Here is a 24,519-nt window from a genome sequence, read left to right on the forward strand (position 1 = left end):
TAAGGAGGAGGCAGCTGCCCGGAGAGTGGCAAAGAAGGCCTCCTGGACCCTTGAGTAGAAGATACTAGCCATGGAAGAAAGGAACCTGGCTCATGAGATGAGTCTTACAGAGTAGACATCGGAGCCAAACAAGCTGAGTTCAATAGCATTGATGACAGTATACATTCAGTGTCCACTGGAGAGGCTAGGATCCACATACCGCAAGACCTGGTGCCCAGCTATTTATGTGGAGGGGATGACATAGCTAAGTGGTTTTATGCCTATGAGGTAGACCTGCAGATGCCTAGGGTCCAAGAGGCTACTTCCTCTAAGTGGGGTTAGGTAAACATGTTTCTGCTGAAAATGGTGTATATTAACCAGGTATTCGTCAGGACCAAGAAAGCAACTAAACCTCGGCGGTATGGGCACGCTAAGGCCCACCCTAACCTGAGGACGTGCGAGTGAAAAAAGGTGCAAAAAAGTGCAAAGAAAGAATATTCCTTAGGACGTTACCTCGAGTTCGAGGAACCAGCTGCACTTGTGGGGTGAGAAAATATCACAACGTGGGTCAACCCTCTCAAACCGGACCCATCTACAGGGTCCGGTTTGAGAGGGTTTGGAGCAGGTATCGCGCGAGTGCCTGGTGACGAGGGCGGTGTACCGATTTCGCCACCACCCACTTCCCGTGACCCATAGTGTGATATTTTCTCATCCCACAGGTGCAGCTAGTGCCTCGAACTCAAGGTAACTAGTTGTGAGTGAGGGCTTTTTATGCAAACCTAGTTGGATTTGTACTCCCATCTATCTCTTACTCATGCGCTTTAAGTTGTGATTATAGTTATTACACTCTTCTGTCATGGTACACAGCAGCAATCTCAACCCTCCAATTTGAGTGTGGGCCTATCTGGAAGACCTTCTGTAAAGCACAAAAGGAGTGCCCAACCCTAGTGTGCTTCAGGTGGCACTCGGAGGTCCAGGCAGCAGGTAGCATCTCTGTAGATCAACTGATCTATTGGGAGAATTACCTTCTTTATATTGAGCCCATGGTTCATGAGCCTTGGGCAACCCATGTGTTGGTGATCCTCCAGTACTACAGAGCCTTCCCAATAGAGCTGGTTCATGACTTCCCCCTGGCAGAACAACTGGGGTAGGACAATACCTTTACCAGTCTTGTCACTCACTTCAATTGGAACTGGATGGAGACAGCCTCAGATGTATTCTGTAGTTAATATCCTACATGCAAACAGATGGTTAAACAGGTAAGGGAACCTGGGGAGCCTTCAGGTCTTTTCCTGTCATTGGCTCCTCCTTTGAAAGAGTGGGTATTGACATTGTTGGGCGCTTGAATCCCAAAACTGCCTTCAGCAACACGTTTATCCTGGTTTTGTTGGATCATGGCACTAGATTTCCAGAGTCCAGCCATCTGAGATATGTCATCGTTCCTGCAATGGCTAGGACCTTGATGTGGATTTTTACCTGAGTGGGGTTCCCAAGGAATGGGTGTCTGATGGGGGCATCAACCTCATGTCTGCCTACATAAAGTCCACGTGGGATGAGTGCGGGGTACCCTACAGGTTTGCCACACACTATCACCCTCAGACAAATGGGTTTGCTGAAAGATTCGACAAGACCCATAGGCGTATGATTATGGGCTTTTCGGAGCCCTTGAGGCCAAAGTGTGTTATCTTCCTGCCATGCCTGCTCTTTCCTCACAGGGACATACCACAGAAGAGAGTTGGGTTTAGCCCATTCAGTTCCTCTATGGTCACCGTGTTAGGGAACCTCTCAATCTAATGAAGGAGGGGAGGAGCAAGCTTCCACAAACCACCCCTCCCAGGATGTATTCGGTTACATGCTGGCTCTGAGGAGCCAGATGTAGAGGTTCTGGAATAAGTCTTCTGAAAACTTAGAATACAGCCAGAAAGTAATGAAACACTAGAACAACCAGATGGCTACTCTGGTGAAGGTTAAGGCTGGCTACAAGGTGTGGGTAATAGAGCCAGTGAAGCCCAGGGACAGCCAAGACCATTTGTTATGGCCTTATGAGGTGAAGGAGAGAAAGGGGGAGGTCTCCTACTTAGTCGACCTCTAAACCCCAAGAAGCCCGTTAAGGATATTTCATGTGAACTATCTCAAACCACACTATAAGAGGTCTGAGTTCACCATGCTCCTGATGACAGTGATTATAGAGGAAGAACGCGAGCCTCTCCTTGACCTCCCATGCACTAAGGAGAAGGATGTGTCAATGGAGGGTGTCAACCACTCCCTTACTCTGACCTGTGAAGAGCAGAGACTGCCACCGGCTTCCCTCCCTCTTCTCCCTCACACCTGGGCTCACACACTTGTGTATCCAGGACACAGGTAGAGGAGACAGTATGCCTGTGAAAAGCGAGATGTGCTGGTTGTCAGGCAAGGTGAGGGCTACCATTTAGGATGAAGTCTCAAAAATGTTTGACTTTGGAACGATTGGGCACTCCAGTAGTGCCCTTGTCCAGCCCAGTGTTCCTGGTACCCAAAGTCACCCCACTAGGCACTGCCCAGAACTCAGGTTCTGTGTAGACTTCAGGGGTACAATTCAATCACTAAGACTAATGCACACTTCATACCACAAGCCGATAAGCTCATTGACAGAATGAGAGCTGCCAAGTTCCTAAGTACTTTTGTCATTTCAAGATACTGGCATACTGCCCTAAATGAGGGTACCAAAGAGAGGTCAACATTCCCTACCCCAAATGGATATTTCTAATACAGAATTATGCCCTTTGGAATAAAGAATACCCCTGTCACCTTCCATATGTTGGTCACCAGGGTCCTGGGCAGGATGGAGTCCTTCAATGCCACCTACCTCGATGACTTAGCTGTAGCAGCTGGCAGGACGACCTGCACTACTTGCAGAAGGTACTTCAGGTCCTGCAACATGAAAGCCTGGCTATCAAGGTCAACAAGTGCCCATTAGGACAGGTAACTGTGGTGTACCTGGGATACCTGGTGGTTGGGTGAAGGTTCGGCCCCTTTAGGCCAACATTGATACTATCCTCTTCTGGTAGCCCCTCAAAACTCAGACAGAAATGAGGGCCTTCCTGGGCCTCAATGGATACTACAGGAGGTTTGTCAAGGAGTATGGCACCATTGTCGCTCCCTTGACTGGCTAACTTCCAAAAAGCAGCCACAAAAGGTAATATGGACAGAGGTCTTCCAGAAAGCATTTGATACCCTGATGGAGGCAATGTGTACAGCACGTGAACTCAAGGCCCCTGACTTCTATAAGGAATTCATAGTGCAGACTTAATCTTCAAAGCATGGCATAGCATAGGGGTTGTACTGTCACAGGTAACTGCAGAAGATCTAGACCAACCAGTAGACTTCATCAGTAGGAAGTTACTTCCTAGGGAATCAGAGGTGGAAGTCAATAGATAGAAGGGCTTTTTCTGTTGTCTGAGCATTGAGGAAGCTGCGACCATACCTATTTTGGAATCATTTCTGAGTACACAAAGACTGCAGGCACCTCAGGTGGCCCATGTAAATGAGGGGTGAGAATCTGAAACTGTTGCTGGGGTCCATCTCCCTACAGGTAATTGACTATATGGTGTGACACCGCCCTGGGTTAGACCACTCCAATGCTGATGGTCTGCCCTGGCTCTTCCATCTTAGTGATGAGGACTCCCAGGGGTTTGGGCTGTTCTCCCCATTTCCAGCTGGGGGATAGGACACATGTTAGACCTGCCCGCCTAAGGGTGGTCTTTCCCTCAAACAACTTGCCTTCCCCTCTCCTGTTTTACTTAATTAGTGTTTGTTGGCTTTGAGACTATGTGTACTTTACCACTACTAATCAGCTCTTAAATGCTTGTACTCACTCCCAAAACATAGTAAAATCTGGTTACACATGATTGCCATTTTTAAGTTATACATATAGGTCCCTAGTAAAGTGGTATACCATATGATTGATTGATTGATGCTTTATTTCGATATGCACATATCATAAAAGCAGTACAAAAAGATAAAAACAGCATGTCGAAATAAGTAAGACTGTACAAGTGGAATGATAATTAAAACACGGTATGTCAGCATAAATTAGATAAAAAAGAATTAAATTGTTATGGACAGTCTTCTAAGTCTTATCAACCAAGCCCATTTTAAAAATTTTGCAACAGCACAAACAATAGGAGGGGCTGTGTTAGTTAAAAGAATCCGAAGGGCAACAGAGTGCTGACGAGTCCCCAGTTCTCTGCAAATGGGGCCAAGCCAACGCGATCTGGGGCGACCATAGTCCTGGCATTCAAAAAGGAAGTGTGGCACCGTCTCTGGTTTGTCCGGACAAGAGGCACAAAAGCGTGATGTGGGCTGGGCTTTATTCCACCTTGAACAGAGATCCGCCAAGGGCAAGGTTCCTAGCCGAAATTTAATGTACAAGGACCTATCCATAGCCACTGTTATAATATCCATATATGGCTCATACAAGACAACGTCTTTGAACGACAGGAAAGCTGCGGTGGTTTTGCAATGCTGCTGGCTACTAGAGCGCTTCACGTCAACCCACTCCCAGAAAAGTTTTTTTAGAATCTTCTTTAGTGGAGCGGAGTGACTATGCCAGCAAGAAGCCAAACCCAGTTCCCCTAAAAGATGTTTTATGTCCTTCAGCCATTTGATGCTGCTCCAACCATCAGCATGCATCACTTCTGCCAGACCATTGGCATACGATTGTAGCTCCGGGACCCTCCACAAACGTGCCCAGAGCAGAAGGGGACGAAGCCGAGCCTGGTCCCTTATGGCTTTACAGCCCGTGTCCAAGAGCATTGGGATGGTCGGGCTGCTCGATGGAATAGCAAGAAGATCCTTGATAAATTTATTTTCGGCCTTACTCAATGAGTCGACTTTGCCCAAGCCCCACAGTTCCGATCCATAGAGAGAAGCAGGGACTGCACGAGCTTTATAAATCTCCAGTATGGGTGCAACACAATGTTTTGAGGAGTTATTGAATTCCTTAAGAAGGGCGCCCCCCACCCTTTTGTGGGCCAGAGTCATTTTATCGATGTGGGCAGTCCAGCTCATTGCATCATTCAGACGGATCCCCAGATAATCAAATTCCGCCACTCTTTCTAGGGGTATGGAGTTCAGGATTGGAGGGCGACCAAGTTTGCGGGGTGGATGCATGACTAGGTACTTGGTCTTGTCTATGTTAATGACGAGGCCTTTAGTGGTACAGAAATCCTGGAAGCGGTTCAGCAAAAACTGTAGACCTTGGGGGGTTTTGGAGATGAGGAGGGTGTCGTCGGCGAACAACAGAGTTGGAATTTTTACTCCACCCAGGCTGGGAGCATCTGATGGTTCGCCCAGTAGATGATCTACCACCCCGTTAATATAGAGGGAGAATAAGGTGGGGGCCAAAACACAGCCCTGTCTTACTCCCCTCTCGACCCTGATTTTATTGGTCTTTTCCCCATTCAGCCCCCATCTAACCTGGGCATAGGTGTTGGTGTGCAGGTTAATGAGGAGGTTCAGTAGGTACGGGGGCATCCCTAAACCATGAAGCACCCTCCAAAGTTCCTCCCTTGGTACCAGGTCAAAGGCAGTCTTAAGGTCAATAAAGGCCAGATAGAGACTGCCTTTGCCCAGCACCACCACCTTCCAGTGTAACAACAAAAGCCTAAAGGCCTGTTCAATAGTTCCTGTACCCGAACGGAACCCAGCCTGCATGTCGGACAGAATGTGATTGTCGTCCACCCATTGAGTAATTCTCCCCAAGATGGTTTTCCCGGCCAATTTCTGGCTGGAGTCTATAAGGCTTATAGGCCTATAGTTCCCGGGTAAATCCCGACTGCCCTTTTTAAAAATGGGGACCACCTCTGCACCTCTCCAGGAGTCAGGCACAAGCCCTCCCCCCATTGATACTATCCTCTTCTGGTAGCCCCTCAAAACTCAGACAGAAATGAGGGCCTTCCTGGGCCTCAATGGATACTACAGGAGGTTTGTCAAGGAGTATGGCACCATTGTCGCTCCCTTGACTGGCTAACTTCCAAAAAGCAGCCACAAAAGGTAATATGGACAGAGGTCTTCCAGAAAGCATTTGATACCCTGATGGAGGCAATGTGTACAGCACGTGAACTCAAGGCCCCTGACTTCTATAAGGAATTCATAGTGCAGACTTAATCTTCAAAGCATGGCATAGCATAGGGGTTGTACTGTCACAGGTAACTGCAGAAGATCTAGACCAACCAGTAGACTTCATCAGTAGGAAGTTACTTCCTAGGGAATCAGAGGTGGAAGTCAATAGATAGAAGGGCTTTTTCTGTTGTCTGAGCATTGAGGAAGCTGCGACCATACCTATTTTGGAATCATTTCTGAGTACACAAAGACTGCAGGCACCTCAGGTGGCCCATGTAAATGAGGGGTGAGAATCTGAAACTGTTGCTGGGGTCCATCTCCCTACAGGTAATTGACTATATGGTGTGACACCGCCCTGGGTTAGACCACTCCAATGCTGATGGTCTGCCCTGGCTCTTCCATCTTAGTGATGAGGACTCCCAGGGGTTTGGGCTGTTCTCCCCATTTCCAGCTGGGGGATAGGACACATGTTAGACCTGCCCGCCTAAGGGTGGTCTTTCCCTCAAACAACTTGCCTTCCCCTCTCCTGTTTTACTTAATTAGTGTTTGTTGGCTTTGAGACTATGTGTACTTTACCACTACTAATCAGCTCTTAAATGCTTGTACTCACTCCCAAAACATAGTAAAATCTGGTTACACATGATTGCCATTTTTAAGTTATACATATAGGTCCCTAGTAAAGTGGTATACCATATACAAAGAGCTGGTAGATTAAATTAGTGGGCCTGCTAGACTTATTGTGCCACCTACTTAAGTATCCCCTTAAAACATGTCTCAGGCTTGCCACTGCAGCCTGTGAGTAGATGGAAACTACAAAGTCAACTTGGCAAAATAAACCCATAGCCAGACCCACACGTCCCTTTTAGTACATATAGTTTACCTCTATGGTAGGTCTTAAACAACTCATGAGGTAGGGTGCACTGCAAATAAAAAACAGGACACATACTTTCAAGTTTTATATGTCCTGGTAGTAAAAAACTCACAAATTCATCTTTCACTTCTGTTAGACCTACCCCTCCCTCCCATGGTAAATTTGTAATTTTAAGTTACAATTCTGAAAATGCTACTTTTAGAAACCTTGGCTTTTAATTGTTTTAACAAATTGGTATCTGCAGCCTGTTTCCTGAGTCACATGAAAAGGTGAAATTGGCAGTATGCCTTTGTGTATTCCTTCTGGACAGCCACAATATAGATAGATAGTATGCTGGCAAGATGGACCATCCAAGCAGTATGTGCCCAGCCCCCTAGCATTTTAAAGACATTGAATCAGCACACACACAGAGAACTTCACACTACCCCTTTGTACCCCAGACATCTGGTACCAGTACACGTGGGCATGAAATTTCAGCCACAACACTTCTGTGGGGAAGGGGAGGGGGAGGTGGGAGGACTCCAGTTCAATTCCAAACCTGCACCAGGTATTAAACTAGGACTCTCAGGCCCACTCTTAAGTTCATTTCTGGACTTGTGGAAGGCCTCTGAGAGGACTGCCCCACTGCCTGTGGCTTGCTGTGTGCTACAGAGGACTACCCTGTTGCACCAAGAGGTCTACGTAGCTGCCTGAAGCCTGTATTGCACTCTTTGAGGACTGCACTGCTGCTTACGACCTACTTCTCAGCTTGCATCCAAGAATCCCAGTGTGAGTTCAATGGTTGGACTGACTTCACTATAATTCCCACTGCATTCTACTTCGCAGCAGCATATCTTTTTTATCAGCTCCTCGCAGAGGGGTATCGGGCCTTCCTTGAAAGAGACTGAGTCTGAATATCGAAATTTCACTGCAACTCCATCCACCGACGATAACACCTCCTCCTTGACACCATCGGCTGCCTTACACAGCAAAACTTTGGGCCATATTATCAAGGGGGTTTATCTCCGCTTTTTTGGCTTTAAAAGCCAAGAAAGCGGAGATAAAATGATCTCCCTATTACCTAGCTGTCGCTAACACCAGTTAGCGACAGCTAGTAGGAGATAGCGACCATCTTGGGCCCCACTTTGCATGTCATTGATATTTATCACTAATGACTTGCAAAGTGGGCGTGCCAAGATGTTAGCGACTGGAAACAGTCGCTAACATCGCTATCTCCTATTACCAACTTTTGGAGAAATTTGCGCTAAGCGCGAATATCTCCAAAAGCTAACACCTGCCCTGAGCATTTCTTAGCCATGTTATCCAATGGGAGGTGGATAACATGGCTAAGAGCATTAGCTCGGTAATGCATGAATATCGCTGACTTTTCAGCGATATTCATGCATTGCGGCCGATTTTTATCGCATTTGCGATAAACCTTGGTAATACCAAGGTTTATCTGCGATAAAAATCGCCGCAGCTCAGCTGTAAAATTTTGTCTGTAACCAAGCAATAGCGATAATTATCGCTATTGCTTGGTAATATGCTCCTTTATCTTCTAAGAAATTTCTCTTCACAAATTCTTCTATGTTCTAAAGTAAGTGTAGAGTGGGCCCAATCCACTTTGTGAATCCGAACCGCACTCCGTAGATGTCCGCAGACCTTTTGGGCTCCATTTTTCACTTTAAAAATTCAAGTCAGGTACCACTAATTGGATTTTGGTTTATTTTGTTGTAAAATAATTTAATGATAGGTGCTCTATTTCTTCTAAATTGGTGTGGAACTATTCTTTTTCTTATTCGTGTCAGGTAAATTTGATTTTGAAATAGATTTCAAGATTTAAACTGGGAGTGCTAACTATAAGGGTAGAGCACATGCCCTAGATAAAAGTTTGTTTAATTTCCTTATTACAGTTGGCATCTCTAGTCACTTGTAATATGAAAATGAATAGCTATTCAACTGTAAAAACTATTGCAGCTGAGTTGTGATGTCATAATACCAGCAGCCAAAGTGAAAGGCTGGTCCCACAGCATCACAGTTCATACAAGGAAAACCAGAACTGGCTTCTTGTTCTTGTGAACTGTTCTATTTAAATGAACAGTGTTCACCAGAAAGGAGATATTTATAGCTACAAGATCATTTTATACATGCTAGGAAGGATCACAAAACATTGTTTTCTGGCGTTATTTCATGTCCACGGTGGTAAATTAAGGCAGCTGTTGCTCCTAATCACCCTTTATCACCGTATTACGAAAGTAGGAAGAGCTAACAATGTGGGACAAAAAAAATGTGTGCACATTTATTGTGTGGTATTTTGCAGGGGTGGTGATTGGTTATGTTGTTTTTGTGCTGCTGTGCTATTGTGCTAGATTATTGAAAGGTAATTTTGCTGCACTGTACTGCAGCTGTTGTGCTTCATTCTGTTTTGACACTTTAATAGTGTTGTGCCATGTTATATTTTAACTACTTATGCTGAGTTTTTTCAATCCTCAGTGCTAAGCCATTGTGTTATGTCTGGGGTACTACACGCTTAAGCCTTAATAACAATTTCCACAAAAAGTATCTATGCCAAATTTGCATTGTTTTTCCCCACATCTTGATCGATCTAAAGGTACTCCGGTTTTGTACATTTCTCTGCAAGGACCCTAAAAAAAAAATATATAAATATAGCTGCATTTTCAGCCTGATTCATCAAAGACCCGTTTTGCGAGTCTATAATAGCGATTCATAAGTAATCGCTATTACAAACTCGCAAAACGGTATTCATGTAGGAATCGCAAAAAGAATTGCGATTCCTACACATTCCTTATTTGCGATTAGCAAATTGCTAATCGCAAATAAGGAATAATTCCCCATTCATTCCTATGGGCCAAAAGGCCCATAGGAATGAATGGGGAGTATTCCTTATTTGCGATTAGCAATTAGCTAATCGCAAATAAGATAGCGATTTAAAGGGTGCCAGGGGTGTCCAAAGGACACCCTGTAGCACCCCTTAAATGCAAATTGGAACAGGTGTTGCGCACACACATGTCCAAAGGACATGTGTGTGTGCAACATGCAACTTAGAAAAATGTTTTAAAAGCATTTTTCTAAGTTTTCGCTATTTACCACAAGGTTTGACCTCGCGGTAAATAGCGGCCCGAAATTGCGAATTAGCAATTTAAAAATGGTTGATGAATTGCATTTAAGGAATCTCAAATAGAGATTCCTTAAATGTAATTCCTTGCAATTTAGCGAATTAGCAATTACCGATTTTTGCATTTGGGATGATGAATCCCAAATGCAAAAATTGCGCCCGCAAAGCACCAGATTCTCAGAATCTGGCCCTTTGCGAGTGCAATTCGGCTTGATGAATCAGGCTGTTTGTTTCTTATTTTAAATAGTGCTCTGCAAGGAAGTGCATGTTTTTCTAAAAATGGCATCAACTAAAGGTTTGTATTGTATGATCACTAACCACCCGCTTTCAGGAATAAGCATGTTTGTTAAAATAAAACAGGCAATTTTTATCCCAGTTCCTGGATTTCGATAAGTGGTAGTCAATTGTTCCTATCTTTCGTGATTTCAACCCACTTGCAGTTTGTGAGGATAACAGGTGTGTATCAGGTAGATCCTTTTTGCTGCAAGGATAGTGTTTGCTGGTTATCCCAAACAGTTGTGGTTTGTCCTATAACATGGGATAACAGCTGATCTGCATCTAAAAATTATATTCCCTTCTGTACCGACATGTAACAATGCATAGGCAGTGCCCTAGATATACTTATTCTAGGAATATTGGTTATTTGTACAAATTTGACTTTTGCACAAAACAAAACAAAAACTCTCTCAAATTCAAAGTTAAGATATCAACATTTCCTGTTTTAAAAAATGACTTGTTTCGACCATAGGGTAGCTGATCTATTAGGAGCTGGACTTGGCCCCTTCCAGGGATATCTACCTGACCCACACATTTTTTTAAACTAGACAGTCAGAGGACTCCAGGGCGGTGAACCTTGCGTAGATCCCACTACTTTTTTACCATAATTTCCTGAACACCCATATTCTGAATAAAATCACGCACTATCCACACATTTCTGTTGGAGGAAGTTCGAGAATCTGTGGGAGATACACAAAGTTCCTAACACCCATTATTATATGCTCCCCTTTAGTTTTGCTTGGCTAAGCCTTCATGAGACAAGAGACATTAGTATTTCCTGTAAGTCAATAAGGAGTTCTGTGACCATATAGAAGTCAAAAGACCGGTCCAATAACTCTAAAGTGACTTGTAATATCCTTTTTATATATTATACATTAGATACTTCAACAAAATAAAATAAATCATCAAAAATACTAATTAGTCACAATACTCAGAAACAAACTACACGGTTGTATAACATTACAACGCGGGCTTTTACCCCGCGTGCCATTACAATGCTGTTTTTACAACACAAGTCGTTACAACGACTTGCACTGTAAGCGCTGGATAGTGGAATAGTTTAATTTTCTATTCCAACTCCAGCCGACATTACAGTAGGGAAGGTGTTGGAATAGAAAATTAAACTATTCCTTTTCCAACAGCGCCCTCCAGCGCAAGTCGTTGAAATGACTTGCGTTGTCATAGCAGCGTCGTAATGGCAGCGGGTGGTAATACCCGCGTTGTGATGGCTGCTCACCAACTACACATGCGGTGCGTTCTGAATTCCTACGATTTTGAAGAATGAACACTGCAATTCTTGGCAGGTCGACCTAATCTTTCTTTCTTCCTACTTAATGAACCCCAATGATTTGGATAGAAATAAATATCTGTTATCAGTGCCAAAAACACACTGTACAGTTTAGAACACATGTTATGCAATGTCATTGCAGCTTTTACCTGGGTAATCATAGGAAACCCCATGATGTAAAAGCCAACGCAACACACCAGGGTGAAGAGGGGTTTGTGGGTACGCAAGTACTTTGGAAACTCATCTGCCACAGAGGTCACTATGGTTTCAATTGTAGCAAACTGAAAAGAGACATAAGAGAATATTGTGTTTAAACGATACAGCAAAACACATTGGCAAAGACAAGGGTTAATGCTTGTATTTGAGTCTTGACTGAAACACACAAATATCATTCTAAGAGGTAAAAATATAATTAGCATAAAGCAATTGTTTCATGAACAAAACATATTTCCTGGTTAAATAATGTATGATGATTCAGTTTACTTGTAACATTTAAAGTAGGCCCTTGTGCATTACAATGTAAGCACACTATAAGAGGCGGAATGATATACCAAACAGTCAAAGGATGAAGTGAGAAGGTATTAGCACTTTGGGCGGGGTCAAAGCAAATGCTGTGTTTATTGTACATGTAGCAGTAGGTCTTAAGACAGCTGTGCTGTCAAGCTAGATCCAAAAATCACATTCTTTGATGGTCGTCCTGTGCCTGAGTGCTGCCTGCATATCTGTAACATAGTATGACACCCACTTCACATTACAGTGTTCACAAGATGTAAGATAAACAATGTCTGAAAGTTTCCTTAAATTATAATCTGAAAATGGATGTGGCACAGAGGAAAATAAAGTATGTTAGAGCTAGAAACTAGAGGCATTTAGTGATATAATACGTTAGCTGCCTCATTATTAATAGATATGGCATGCATGTTGTAAAATCTATAAATATATATTGCCGCATGAGCACAGGGTCATCATGCACACGCACTCACACAAACACACTAAAATAACTCTACCTGTCCAGTGGTGGAACAGAGATCTTATTACTACTGGGGTGGAGATGGGAGCAGGTAGAGCTAGACATGGTTTCCATGCTATGGTAGCTCTGTGGATGTCCTGTTCTTAAGGCTACAGTACAACACCATGCTTATAAACTTTAGTAAGTTCAATACAGACCCACTCCTCATGAGTAGCAGACCCTCGTGAGATCGCCCATGCCACATCATCAACAAAAAAAACACAAGCAACTGTTCAATATTATATTGGGTGTTATGCCACACCCTCTGGCAGATATATCATCAGGCTGTGGAAGTGAAGAGAATCCTGGGGTAGGACAAGATGTTAATATGCAATGAATACATCAGTAGAACTATTAAACCGGTGGTTCTGAAGCTCCAACAGACAGTTCAGGCATTAACCCAACATATTTCTTTGTAATGGGGGTCTTGTTGATAACTAGTCATCATTCATCAAGGTGTAGGAGGTGGGGATGGGCTTCTCACTGAGAGCAGTGGGAATGCAAAGGAACCAAGTGGGTGCCACTGCCCTGGGCCACAGTCAAATAGATAGAATCATATGTGGAGCTGTGGCCTCCTTAGAGGTTGTGCACCTTCCTTCTAGAGTACCAAGACAGTTAAAAAAAGGAAATGGAGAGCGACAAAAGACAGGCCTTACCATAGTGTCCAGTCCCAGCGTTAGTAACATCAAGAAGAATATGATGGCCCAGAATGGGGACAGTGGCAGTCTCGTCAGAGCTTCTGGATAAACCACAAAAGCAATTCCAGGACCTGGAAGAAGCACGCTTAGTTATTGCATTTGAATATCTCTATTTTCCATAACTAGTGGTATACTATTCCAAAAATATTCTTCTAGGTCTTTCATGGAAATCCTAATTGAGCTCTATAACAGAATTACAAATGTTTCAGCTGAGGGACTAAAAAGGATCGGTGAAATAAGTTTCCTTTTATTTCTATATTGGGTGGATTATTATCTTTTATTTTTCCTTGCTCTAAATTATTTTAGAGGAAAAAAACAAAAGGAAGAACACAAACTTGATAACCCATTTGGCCCGATGTAGGTGGCAAATACCGTTCGGAAACGGCCGAATTCGGCCGTTTCCGACCGGTATTTGGCATCTTGAGATGTAGGGGGCCAGATTTTACAGATTCTGTAAATTTACCGAATCGGTAAATTTACAGAATCTGTAAAATACCGAATCGGTATTTTTACCGATTCGGTACCTTCCAGATGTAGGTGGGACTCTTCTGAGTCCCAAAAATCCCTACAAATTCGGTATTTTACCACCCAATCCAATTGGGTGTTAAAATACCGAATTCAGGTGTGCATGCACATGTGTGCATGCACACCTAGCCATGTGACAGACAGACATGCCCTTAGGGCATGTCTGTGTGCCACATGGCGCACATGCCTATTTTTGGGGTGCCAGAGGGTGTCAAAGTGACACCACCTGCACCCTTGCCAAATTCGGTATTTACCGATTCTGTAATTACAGAATCGGTATTGCCCATTGATTCCTATGGGCTTCAAGGCCCATAGGAATCAATGGGCAATACCGATTCGGTATTTACAGATTCGGTAAATACCGAATCTTAACGATTCGGTATTTACAGAATCTGTAATACCTACATCTCCCCCCTTCATATTTACCGACTCTTAAATACCGAATCGGTAAAATTCGGTATTTAAGAGTCGGTAAATATGAATTACCTACATCTGGCCCCTGGTGATTTGCCCAATGAGAAATTATGATAACCTTTTCCCTGGTAACATTTAAGGAAATTTGACCAAAAACAACAGACACAAATAAAAATAGAGTGTTGAAAAATAGATTTGAGTATTAAGCAGCAGAAGCCGTGGGAAAGGGGAGTGGAAAGGGGTATCAGTAGTGGTAATAGAAGAAGGGAATAGGGAGGAATATGCAGAGGTGACACGCAACAGCTAAGTGTAGACCTATTAGAGTATACACAAGGGTGGAGGCACTAGAGTAGGCACAGGTACTAGGGATCGCGCAAGGTACAGACAGATCGCTCGCAGTCTGGATTCCGGGCCAACCACAGCACCGAGACCGCCCTGACCGCAGCCACCGATGACATCCGAGCACTGCTTGACAACGGAGTAACATCAGCCCTCATCCTCCTAGACCTCTCCGCGGCCTTCGACACTGTCTGCCACCATACACTAGTACAGCGTGTGGAAAAGTACATTTTGCCATGTTCTGTGTCCCTACGCCTCATCCATCATATGTTATGTGTGCATGACCAATATGCATATGTTATTCTCCATGTCCGATCAATGACGCAATTCCAGTTGTGTCCACCTCTAGTATGCTATTTTCCAGTCCTCGTGAATACTACGAATATCAGGCCTATGTAAAATAATGTTGCCACGTTTCCCAGTGTACACGTTATTCCATTATAAAGTCCCCGTTTCCAGGCCTCAAAAGGGCCCGGACCACAGATTCAGCTCCTGTCTCCTGAAAGCCTCGCTGAGGAGCGATACAGCCCCCACCTGTATCCTCGACCCTTCACTTACTTCCTGCCTCGCAGTGCCCGGTGCAGCTTGGCTCTGCCTCTGAGTCTGCCAAAAGTATGTTATAGTTCCAGCTATCAGTTCAGTCCTCCTCCTCTGCATTCCTAAGCTACTGAACTGCATCAATAGTTTCCGTCATTGTCTAGCCTTCTCGTCTCCACGTTAGAGAAATACTGTATTTAATGGTCATTTAGTATTCTTCATCACGCACTTCATGTAGAATAATGCATGGTCCAGTCTTAGAGTCAAGTTAGCTTTTCCCCTCATGACTTCTAGTTTATATCAACATGTTCCCTAAACATTAGATACCAGATAGGGTCTAGGTACATGTCGCTCCGACCCTCCAGACTTTAGTCTCTGCTCCTAGCACAGAGTTCGTAGCCCCCAGCTTCTCCTAGTAACACGTCATTGCTAGTTTTCGCGCACCATTAGGTTAGAGGTCCCGGCTCCTTAGGTAGCCCCCTCCTATGTTTCCGCCCATTCATGACATATTCTGTTACGTTTGCATCACATGTCTATGTATACTCCCAGTTACACCTCTTTTTACTGTTATCTTTCGCGACTGCTACGCGTCACACCTTCTGCTCCACCCACTGCTACGCCTACTGCAATGTAATGCTATGTGTTCGCGCTATGTATATATGCCTGTGTTTTGTTATTGAATGTTAGCGCGCTCATCCCAGACCTAGCCCCAGCAGCTTCTGGGCCTCTTTTCCCCTGTTGGGCCCCAGTTGTCCTGCTGGGCCCTGTCATTCCGTTCCTATGCAGGTTGTCCTGATCCTGTCCTTATGCTGTAATAAACCTGCAGAAACTCCTACTACCTCGAATCTTGACTCTTATTTATTGAGCTATCTGTTATGCTATAAGTCTAGTCAAAAATAGGGTATTATTTATTTATTTACCACATAATGGCGCCCGAATAGGGACTTGCCCTTTCCCCACGCGTCGGTGAAGCCACGCCGACCCCCTGACCCTCTGCAGTCGTGACGGAACTCTTCTGCGCAGTGGCAGATATTTCTGCTCAAGTATCCCTCAGGCCCACGGAGGAGACGGAGGAGGCGGTCCAGCATCCGAACGAGACGGTGGAGGAACGCGGCGAGTCCCGACCAGAGCCCAAGCCGAGAGTCCAAGGTCCGAGGTATCCGGAGGCCCACCTGTAACTGAAGTCCGAAGTCCGAAGTTCGTCGTCCGTCGTCCAGTCCAGTCCGAGGCCTTCCGTTCCGTGCTGCCCGGTGAGTACCATTGCTGGGGTAGTATCTAGACAGGACCAATCTAAATTGACTCCTGGTCCGTGGGTTGGTGGTGCCCAGACTCACAAACGAAGTGTTCACCTAGGTGGATACGGGTCTTGATGTGTCCCTTTATGGGACCGGTATGTTCCGTACTGTTACAGCAGTGCATCCAGTAACTCTAGTCTGTTCCGTTCTCGAGAAAATCTGTTCTATTTCTGTTCTCAGTATTCCAGGTAATATTCTGTTCGAACTGTTATTTATAATGTTCTTCATGTAATTTACTGTTGTGGTATGAGTGCGATGTGATTTCGTGTTTTTATTGTGTATTGTATTTTGTCCAGATTACAGTTCAGTCATGCCTATATTTTCCAAGTTACGTCAGTTAAAAACTAGAAAAGGTTTATTAGAGGAAGCAGTTCCTGTCCCGCCTAGGGACAGTCCAGGTCACTTTATGTATCAGAAACATGGCATAAGCGCCATATTATATCTAGATTTATGGGTAGGGTATACCAAACAGTTAGAAGAAAAGTATAGATGGCCCGTATCGGGTACATGGGATGCCGAATGTATCATGCGAGTAGAAGAAGCATTATGGAAAAAGAAAGCCAGACAGTCACAGAAAGATGCCATCGAGTTATGGCGTAAAGAAGCGCATAGAAGAACGGAAAAGGAAGTCAGAAAGTCAGAATTAAGTAGAGAATCCCAGGAACGAACCCAGGAAAGAGAATTAATCGAGATAGGTGAACAAGTCAAAGCCGAACAGTCAGACAGACAGAGGCATGCCCTTATTAAGGGTATGTATCCTCTCCTTGCCGAAGGTTTGCCAAAAGCGACCCCAGAGGCATCTAGTAATTTCCCGCCACCATTAATTCCGACCAAGCTACGTCACAAACCGACCGCAGCTGATATTTTTGTTTCGTCCTATTTGGACGACACAGTCCCCGAATATGCAAATCCTGTTCGCGCTCCGCTAGTCCCTGTAAATCAGGCACTTCCCGCTCCTCCAGACACCGGAGTACCTGTTACGGTACCCCCGGTCCAGCCTACAGTTCCATTTCCCACTCTGTCAGGACGTAGAGCCTCAGTAGACGACTCCAGTCTAGGAGCCGCAGGAGGAGCTACTCCTCAAACCCCGCCGCCACACAAGCGTTTATCGGCACTCGAATTACATGCTCAAGCATCACAGCGTACTCCTAAAAGTAATAAGTCTGTTACAGAAATCAGGCAAGCCCTTAACGAATGTGTTTATGATCCAGTTCCAGGCGAATATACTATGGTTTTATATTCCTTACGTGTAAGGAGAGTGACCGAGTATCTAGTCACCTTGCCGAATATGAAAGAAGATCTAGACAGAATATATCGTTTCATCCGTACAGGGGATGATCCAGAAAGTATTGGCGAGATTATGTCTCAAAGGAAAGCCGAGATTCAGCTCATGATATTAAAGTTCCTGATCAATTGTCTAATAAGAGAACAAGATTACCCGTCTAAAGATCCCGCCGAAATGAGAATCTTGACAAGGTGGAGTGATAATATAGCCGAGGGTAAGCACAAGACCGTCAGTGCCATGGAGAGTATGTACAAGAAAATTCGTAAAGAAATAATAAGGTTACACGACCAGCGTAAAGCAGCACAAGTAAGCGAGAAAGAAAGTATCTCTGATCCTGAAGAGGAAGAGAACGAGAATCCCGCCAGAATAGCGTATGTAGGAAAATCCAGATTTCCAGATCGCCATTTACGTCTAGAACCCAAGTCTATTTTTCATCTAGCACCAGAACAAGGTTCTCTAGAACAAGTATTTCAAGCTACCGACCACATTCTGAAATCACGAGTCAGTTACAGTGAATTAAGTACTATGCATGAACAAGAACTAGCCCGATCAGCAGTCCGATGGATTACTGATTCTACCACTTTTCCAGACGAAATAGTGGCACAAATGTTTCTGAAACTGCCCCCAGCCAAGCAACGACTGGTGGGTATGTATATGATCCAGTACCTCATTACTCTGTATGAGGGTCAACACTCTGATCCAGGTCCGTTACACGATATCCTGAACGAGTTACTCCAGTATAGATGGAGAGGTCTAGGTATCGATTTAATTAGTGTCATTCTAGAACAGCGCCACAAGTATAGAACGTTCCTGAACCCGCATTTTGTTCATGTCTCACCCCCAGAAAGTAAATCATTCTACATAGACAGACAGAATCCGTTACGAGAAGTCCACCCAGTCCAAGGGGCGGGTGGCGTAATGCAACGAGTGTTTGTATACACTCCAATATCAAAGATGGAACTTCTTGAAATGAAGAAACTAATTCCCTGTCATGACAAAGATCCAGCAGGGTTCCATAGAGAATTAAAAGACATGCTCCGTATGGGAGAATACACTTACCCAGACATCATTAAAATGTTAAAGGTCCTGTTACCCGCAGGGGTGTATGAAAAGTTAAAGGAAAAAGAATGGGAGGTGGGAGAGAAAAAGATCGATTGGGCAGCTCTAGAAGCTGAAGACAAGGCACGAGTACCAGGTACCGGTCTTGGAGATAAATGTAAAGAATTACCAGAATTATTGATTCAAGTTTTACCCAGATTATTAACAACTAGGAAAGAAGACTGGGATGCAATCTCAGCCTGTAAACAGAAACAAGATGAAGATATTAGTGATTTTTATTCTAGATTTGAGAAATGTTTCAGTATTAACAGTGGTCTCAAGACAAGTAGTGAGTCATACCCTCATCTTTTCGTCACCAAATTAGTCGAGAATTCAAGTCCGCAAATTAAAAATCGAGTTTTGAAAGTCGAAAGCACCTGGCAAGCGAATACCCCGTCCCAGATGCTCCAGATGCTCCAGTATCACCAGAATAGAATCAGAGAAGAGCAAGAACACGAAAGAAAACGTATGAAAGACACGAAAATGAAAGTGCTAGTTGCACAATCTGTTCCTCAAGACAGTCAGAAGAGGGGTCTGAATCAAGCCAGTCATCCTGCAGCTCCCGTTAAAGGGAACTGCAATTATTGTAAACAGCCAGGTCATTTTATAAACGAGTGTGCAGTTCTGAAACACAACATAGCTACTGGTAAGACTAAAGAAAGACCACGTCCGCCTAGACAAGAACAAGTTTCACAGATTCCTCAGCCACAGAATGCACAACAGACAGTTACAGTACCACAGCCTATTGCTGCAACACAGCATGTTACATCGCAGATGTACCAGTATGCACAGTCCGAGTATCCAGAGTATCAGTCATATTCATGAAACAGCCTAGAGAGGGAGGTAGGCTTGCCTCTCATCGAGGTACCTGTAGATCAAGAAGGTCCCTATGTTCACAGTCAAGTATTAGGGAAAGACAGAAAGTTTTTGATCGATACAGGGGCAAGTAGGACCACAATTAGTCATGCCGAAGTTCCAGGGGCTCCGCTCTCAGGCTCAAGAAATGTTTCCCTTGGATTTTCAGGAAAACCAATAGTTAATGAGATATCTAAGCCAGTCACTCTAGAAGTAGGTCCATTGTCCCGCACTACTGATCTGTTACTTACTAAGTCATGTCCAGAAAACCTATTAGGCATTAAGACACTGAAAGAATTAGGTGCAGTTATTTGCTGTTCCCCAGAGGGAATACGTCTGTTCCTACGTGACTTTAAGGGTCACTATGTATTACGAGATTTTGATTCAAGATTGTCTAAAGTACCGCAGCATTTATGGGCGCAAGGTCCAACTGATGTAGGCTACATGCAAATCACACCCCATCGTGTGACTCTTAAACCAGGTGTAGTGTTACCCCGAATCAGACAGTACAGATTGCCACCTGAGGCTGTAGCAGCCTTATCCAAAATTATTGACGAGCTCATGGCTCAAGGAGTAGTTGTAGAAACTGACTCCAATGTATGTAATTCTCCGATCATTCCAGTCATGAAACGTACTGATCCAAATGCACCCCCAGTATATCGATTAGTGATTGATTTACGAGAGCTTAATAAATGTATTATTCCTCAGTACCCAGTTGTCCCAGACATTTCTTCCCTGTTAACAGCCATTGATTCCGAAGCCATGTTTTTCACTGTCATAGACCTTAAGAATGCATTTTTTTGTGTTCCAATTCATCCAGACAGTCAGTTTCTTTTCGGATTCTGTTTAAATGGAAGGAGCTATATGTTTACACGCGCTCCTCAAGGTTTCACAGAAAGTCCTAGTATTTACAGTCAAGCACTCAAGAGACAACTAGACAACATTCACATGCCAACTGACACTGCCCTGCTCCAGTATGTCGATGATCTACTGATCACAGCCCGTTCTGAATGTGCTTGCGAGCGAGCATCACTTACAGTTCTGTATTTTTTAGCCGAGATGGGGCACAAAGTGTCACCTTCGAAGCTTCAATTCTGTGTCCAGCAAGTGGTATACTTAGGACACTTGCTGTCCAAGAGGGGTAGGCAGTTGACACCCGACCGTATCCAGTTAATAGCGAGTCTTCCCCAGCCCAGAACCCAGAAGGAGGTACGTGCCTTTATCGGCCTTACTTCTTATTGTAGACAATGGATTCCCCAGTATGCATTTCTAGCCAAGCCACTGATACAGTTAACGACACAGGAGGCAACCGTATCGACTGTCCTCCCTTGGACATCTGAACATACACTTAGTTTCAACGAGTTAAAGAAAGCCCTATGTCAAGCTCCAGTTCTAGCTACACCGAACTACAGTAAGCCTTTTACACTTTTCGTTACTGAACGGGAAGGTACAGCATTATCCGTTCTCACACAAGATCAAGCAGGTCAATACAAGCCCTGTGCTTATTTTTCTAGCACATTAGATCCAGTCGCCCAGGCGTTGCCTGCGTGCCTCAAGTCAGTTGCAGCCACAGCACTAGCTATCAGACAAAGTGATTCCATAGTTTTAGGACATTCTCTGACAGTACAAGTTCCACATTCCGTAGAAGTTCTTTTAAACCGAACACAAACTCAGCACTTGACAATTGCACGTTTAACGGGTTATGAATTAACACTGTTCCAGCCACACATAGACATTAGACGCTGCAACGTTCTGAATCCTGCTACACTGTTACCATCAGTTAATTCAAATTCCGACCCACATGATTGTGTGGAAGTAGTTAACATTACGACTAAGCCAAGACAAGACCTGACAGATATTCCGTTATCAGATCCTGACCTGACACTTTATGTGGATGGTTCATGTATGAGAACTAATACAGGAGAACTAGTCGCTGCGTATGCAGTGACTACTGACACTGAAGTTATTGAAACACACCGTATTGACACCCTGTCCGCTCAAGCAGCAGAGCTAGTCGCTCTGACACAAGCCTGTATACATGCCAAGAACCTGAAAGTTAATGTTTACACAGATTCACGTTACGCATTCGGAGTTGTACACGACTTCGGAGTGCTCTGGCAGGAGAGAGGTTTCATGACTTCTCATGGAACCAAGATTCAGCATGGTCTCCTTATTCAAGCCCTGTTAGATGCCATACATTTACCGACATCTATTGCTATCATGAAGTGCAAAGCACATACGAAAGTCACCGACATTATTTCCCAAGGTAATGATCTAGCAGACCGCACAGCCAAGCTTACAGCACAGACTCCAGACATTCCAGTTAATCAGACACATACTTCAGATCCGATTATATGTATGACAGTTAAGGACCCTACACAAGACGTCATAGATATCCAGTTACATGCTACTCCTGAAGAAATCAAGAAGTGGTCTGAACAAGGAGGGGTCCAGACAGATCAAGGATGGTTAACGAAGGGTAGAGCCACATGGTTTCTCCCCGACTCTATGGTTCAAGTCATTATTAATACCGCACATAGTCCAGCACATTTAGGAGAAAAAGCTATGTTAGACAGTATCCAGAACATTTGGTTCAATAAGCATTTACGAGCTGCAGCCAAGCAGAAAGTCCGCACCTGTATGATATGTTGTCAGTTTAACCCAGGTAAAAGTGTCCCGGTGGAACAAGGTGGTTTCCAGCCCCCTGACCACCCTTTTGAGGTCCTCCAGATGGATTATATTCAGATGGAGCGATGTCGAGGTTTCAAGTATGTCCTTGTAGTTGTATGCGCTTTGTCCAGGTGGACAGAAGCATATCCAGTCCCAGATTACACAGCCGCGACCACTGCCAAGCAGTTGGTTCGTGAATTTTTCCCTAGATATGGACTCCCTAGAGTCGTATATTCTGATAACGGTCAGCCATTCTCCTCAGAGTTAATGAAGCACGTTTCCCTTTTGTTAGGGTACCAGTGGAAGTTCCATTGTGTACGCCATCCTGAAGCAGCCGGTCTCGTAGAGAGACATAATCAGACTCTGAAAATCCGTATTGCAAAAGTCTGTAAAGACAAAGGTGTGGACTGGTTAATAGCTCTGCCAGTCGCTTTGTTTTATATGCGCATGGTCGCACATTCCAGATCAGGTCTGTCCCCGTACGAGGTCGTATTCGGCCGCCCCCCTAACATGTGGGGTACTCCTAGACCCCGAAGTATTACCGATGTTTCATGTAATATGCTGACAGATTACCTAGCTTCCTTGATGTCTGCCCTCAACTCATGTCGTTCACAGGTTGCCGCCGCATTTCCAGACAATACCGAGGTGGCACCGCACGAGATCGTTCCAGGCTCCCTTGTAATGGTCCGAAATTTTGACAGATCAAGTCCGCTGGAACCACGTTGGAAGGAGCCACGTCAGGTCCTCTTGACCACCCGTACTGCCGTCAAGTTGGAAGGCAGGAAGGGGTGGGTCCACCTTTCTCATGTAAAACTTTTCAATGGATTGAAATCAGTCTCCAAGAACATTTCCAAGGATTGCCAGGATTCGAAAGACTGCCAGAACATTGTTTTAAAGGACTGTCCCGCACAAGACATTATTACAACCCCTCCCTTGTTAGAGAAAACTCCGCAGCAGGAGTATAAGTTAAAGCTCAGGTCTAGTAAAATAAGTCAGTCAGTTTGATTGTATAAGTCCTCCCCTAGGTGAAACGGTTAGACTGTTTCTGACATGTATAAAATAGACCCCCATAGTGAGAGAGTCAGTCGAAGTTCACTTCAATGTATCGTTTTTCTGAGTTTCATATTATTTCTCAGCATAATGATTTCTTGCACCAGCTACGCACTTTTCCTGTGTTTTCCAGTTCCTCATGTAAATATGTCTGCTAATGTTACAGTAGAGCACACGTTTAGTGATCTGCCTCCTCACGAATATTCTTACCGCCTCGCTATGCGCAACAACACATTCATCCGTATGTTACATTATTCACACCAGACCAGCAATGCCACTAATTGTTGGGTGTGTGGTCGACTCCCCCCTTTCCAGACACCGAAGGGAGTTCTGCCACTGTTTCCTTATCCATTCTCACACAATGGTTCGTGTGGAGCATGGTCCACGTTAACGTCATCCTCAACAGATATGTCTTTCCTTAACAGTACATGTTTTCCAGACAAGCAAGGTCTTCCCCACAGAACAGGTTTAGATCTAGAAAATGAAGTATATAATTTAGGTAATTATTCGTCGAATTTCATGGTCCTGAATGTTCAGTCTGATACTACTCCAGACTTACCTGCTATTTCAGTACTACCTGTCAAAGGCGAATTATGTGTCCGTAGTTATGGTTCCGTACACGTAGGTCATAGTGAATGTACTACTGTTATCCAGTATAGTGACAGTGGGAAATCTATTTTCAAAGCTTCACGTCATTCTTATTTTATTTGTGGTCAAACTGCATATGTCCGTCTGCCCCTCGATTGGGAGGGAACCTGTTACATTGCTTTCCTACTGCCGCCTGTTTTTCTAGCCCCATCTGATTATCACAGAAACACACATCTAGTACACATTAGACATAGAAGGGAGTCCCCAATTGTCGATTATACTGAAACTACTCTAGAACAGTATACAGATTTCAATAAAGGTTTCTTCTTCTTTGTAGGACCTGTCCAGAATAGTAAACTGATCCGTAGGTTAACAAGAACCCTTGAAGCTGTAGTTAATGAGACTGCCTCTGCTCTAGGTAACCTAACCGAAGAACAATCTGCTATGAGATTTGTCGTTTTGCAAAATCGTCTCGTCCTTGACGTCATACTGGCCGATAGGGGCGGGGCCTGTAGAGTCATCGGA

General features: G+C 44.3%; 1 protein-coding gene across 1 annotated transcript in view; it reads right to left on the reverse strand.

Moving 5' to 3' along the window:
* SLC6A5 (solute carrier family 6 member 5) overlaps window positions 1–24,519 on the reverse strand; it is a 289,164-nt gene that overhangs the window by 76,833 nt on the left and 187,812 nt on the right. Inside the window, exons 10-11 of the mRNA XM_078684550.1 lie at window positions 13,297–13,409; window positions 11,781–11,912 (exon numbers count right to left, since the gene is read on the reverse strand). Of these exons, the coding sequence (XP_078540676.1) occupies window positions 11,781–11,912; window positions 13,297–13,409 (245 nt within the window). The remainder of the gene's footprint in view (window positions 1–11,780; window positions 11,913–13,296; window positions 13,410–24,519) is intronic.

The sequence above is a fragment of the Lissotriton helveticus genome, chromosome 3_2, assembly GCF_964261635.1.
Source record: "Lissotriton helveticus chromosome 3_2, aLisHel1.1, whole genome shotgun sequence".
NCBI lineage: Eukaryota > Metazoa > Chordata > Amphibia > Caudata > Salamandridae > Lissotriton > Lissotriton helveticus.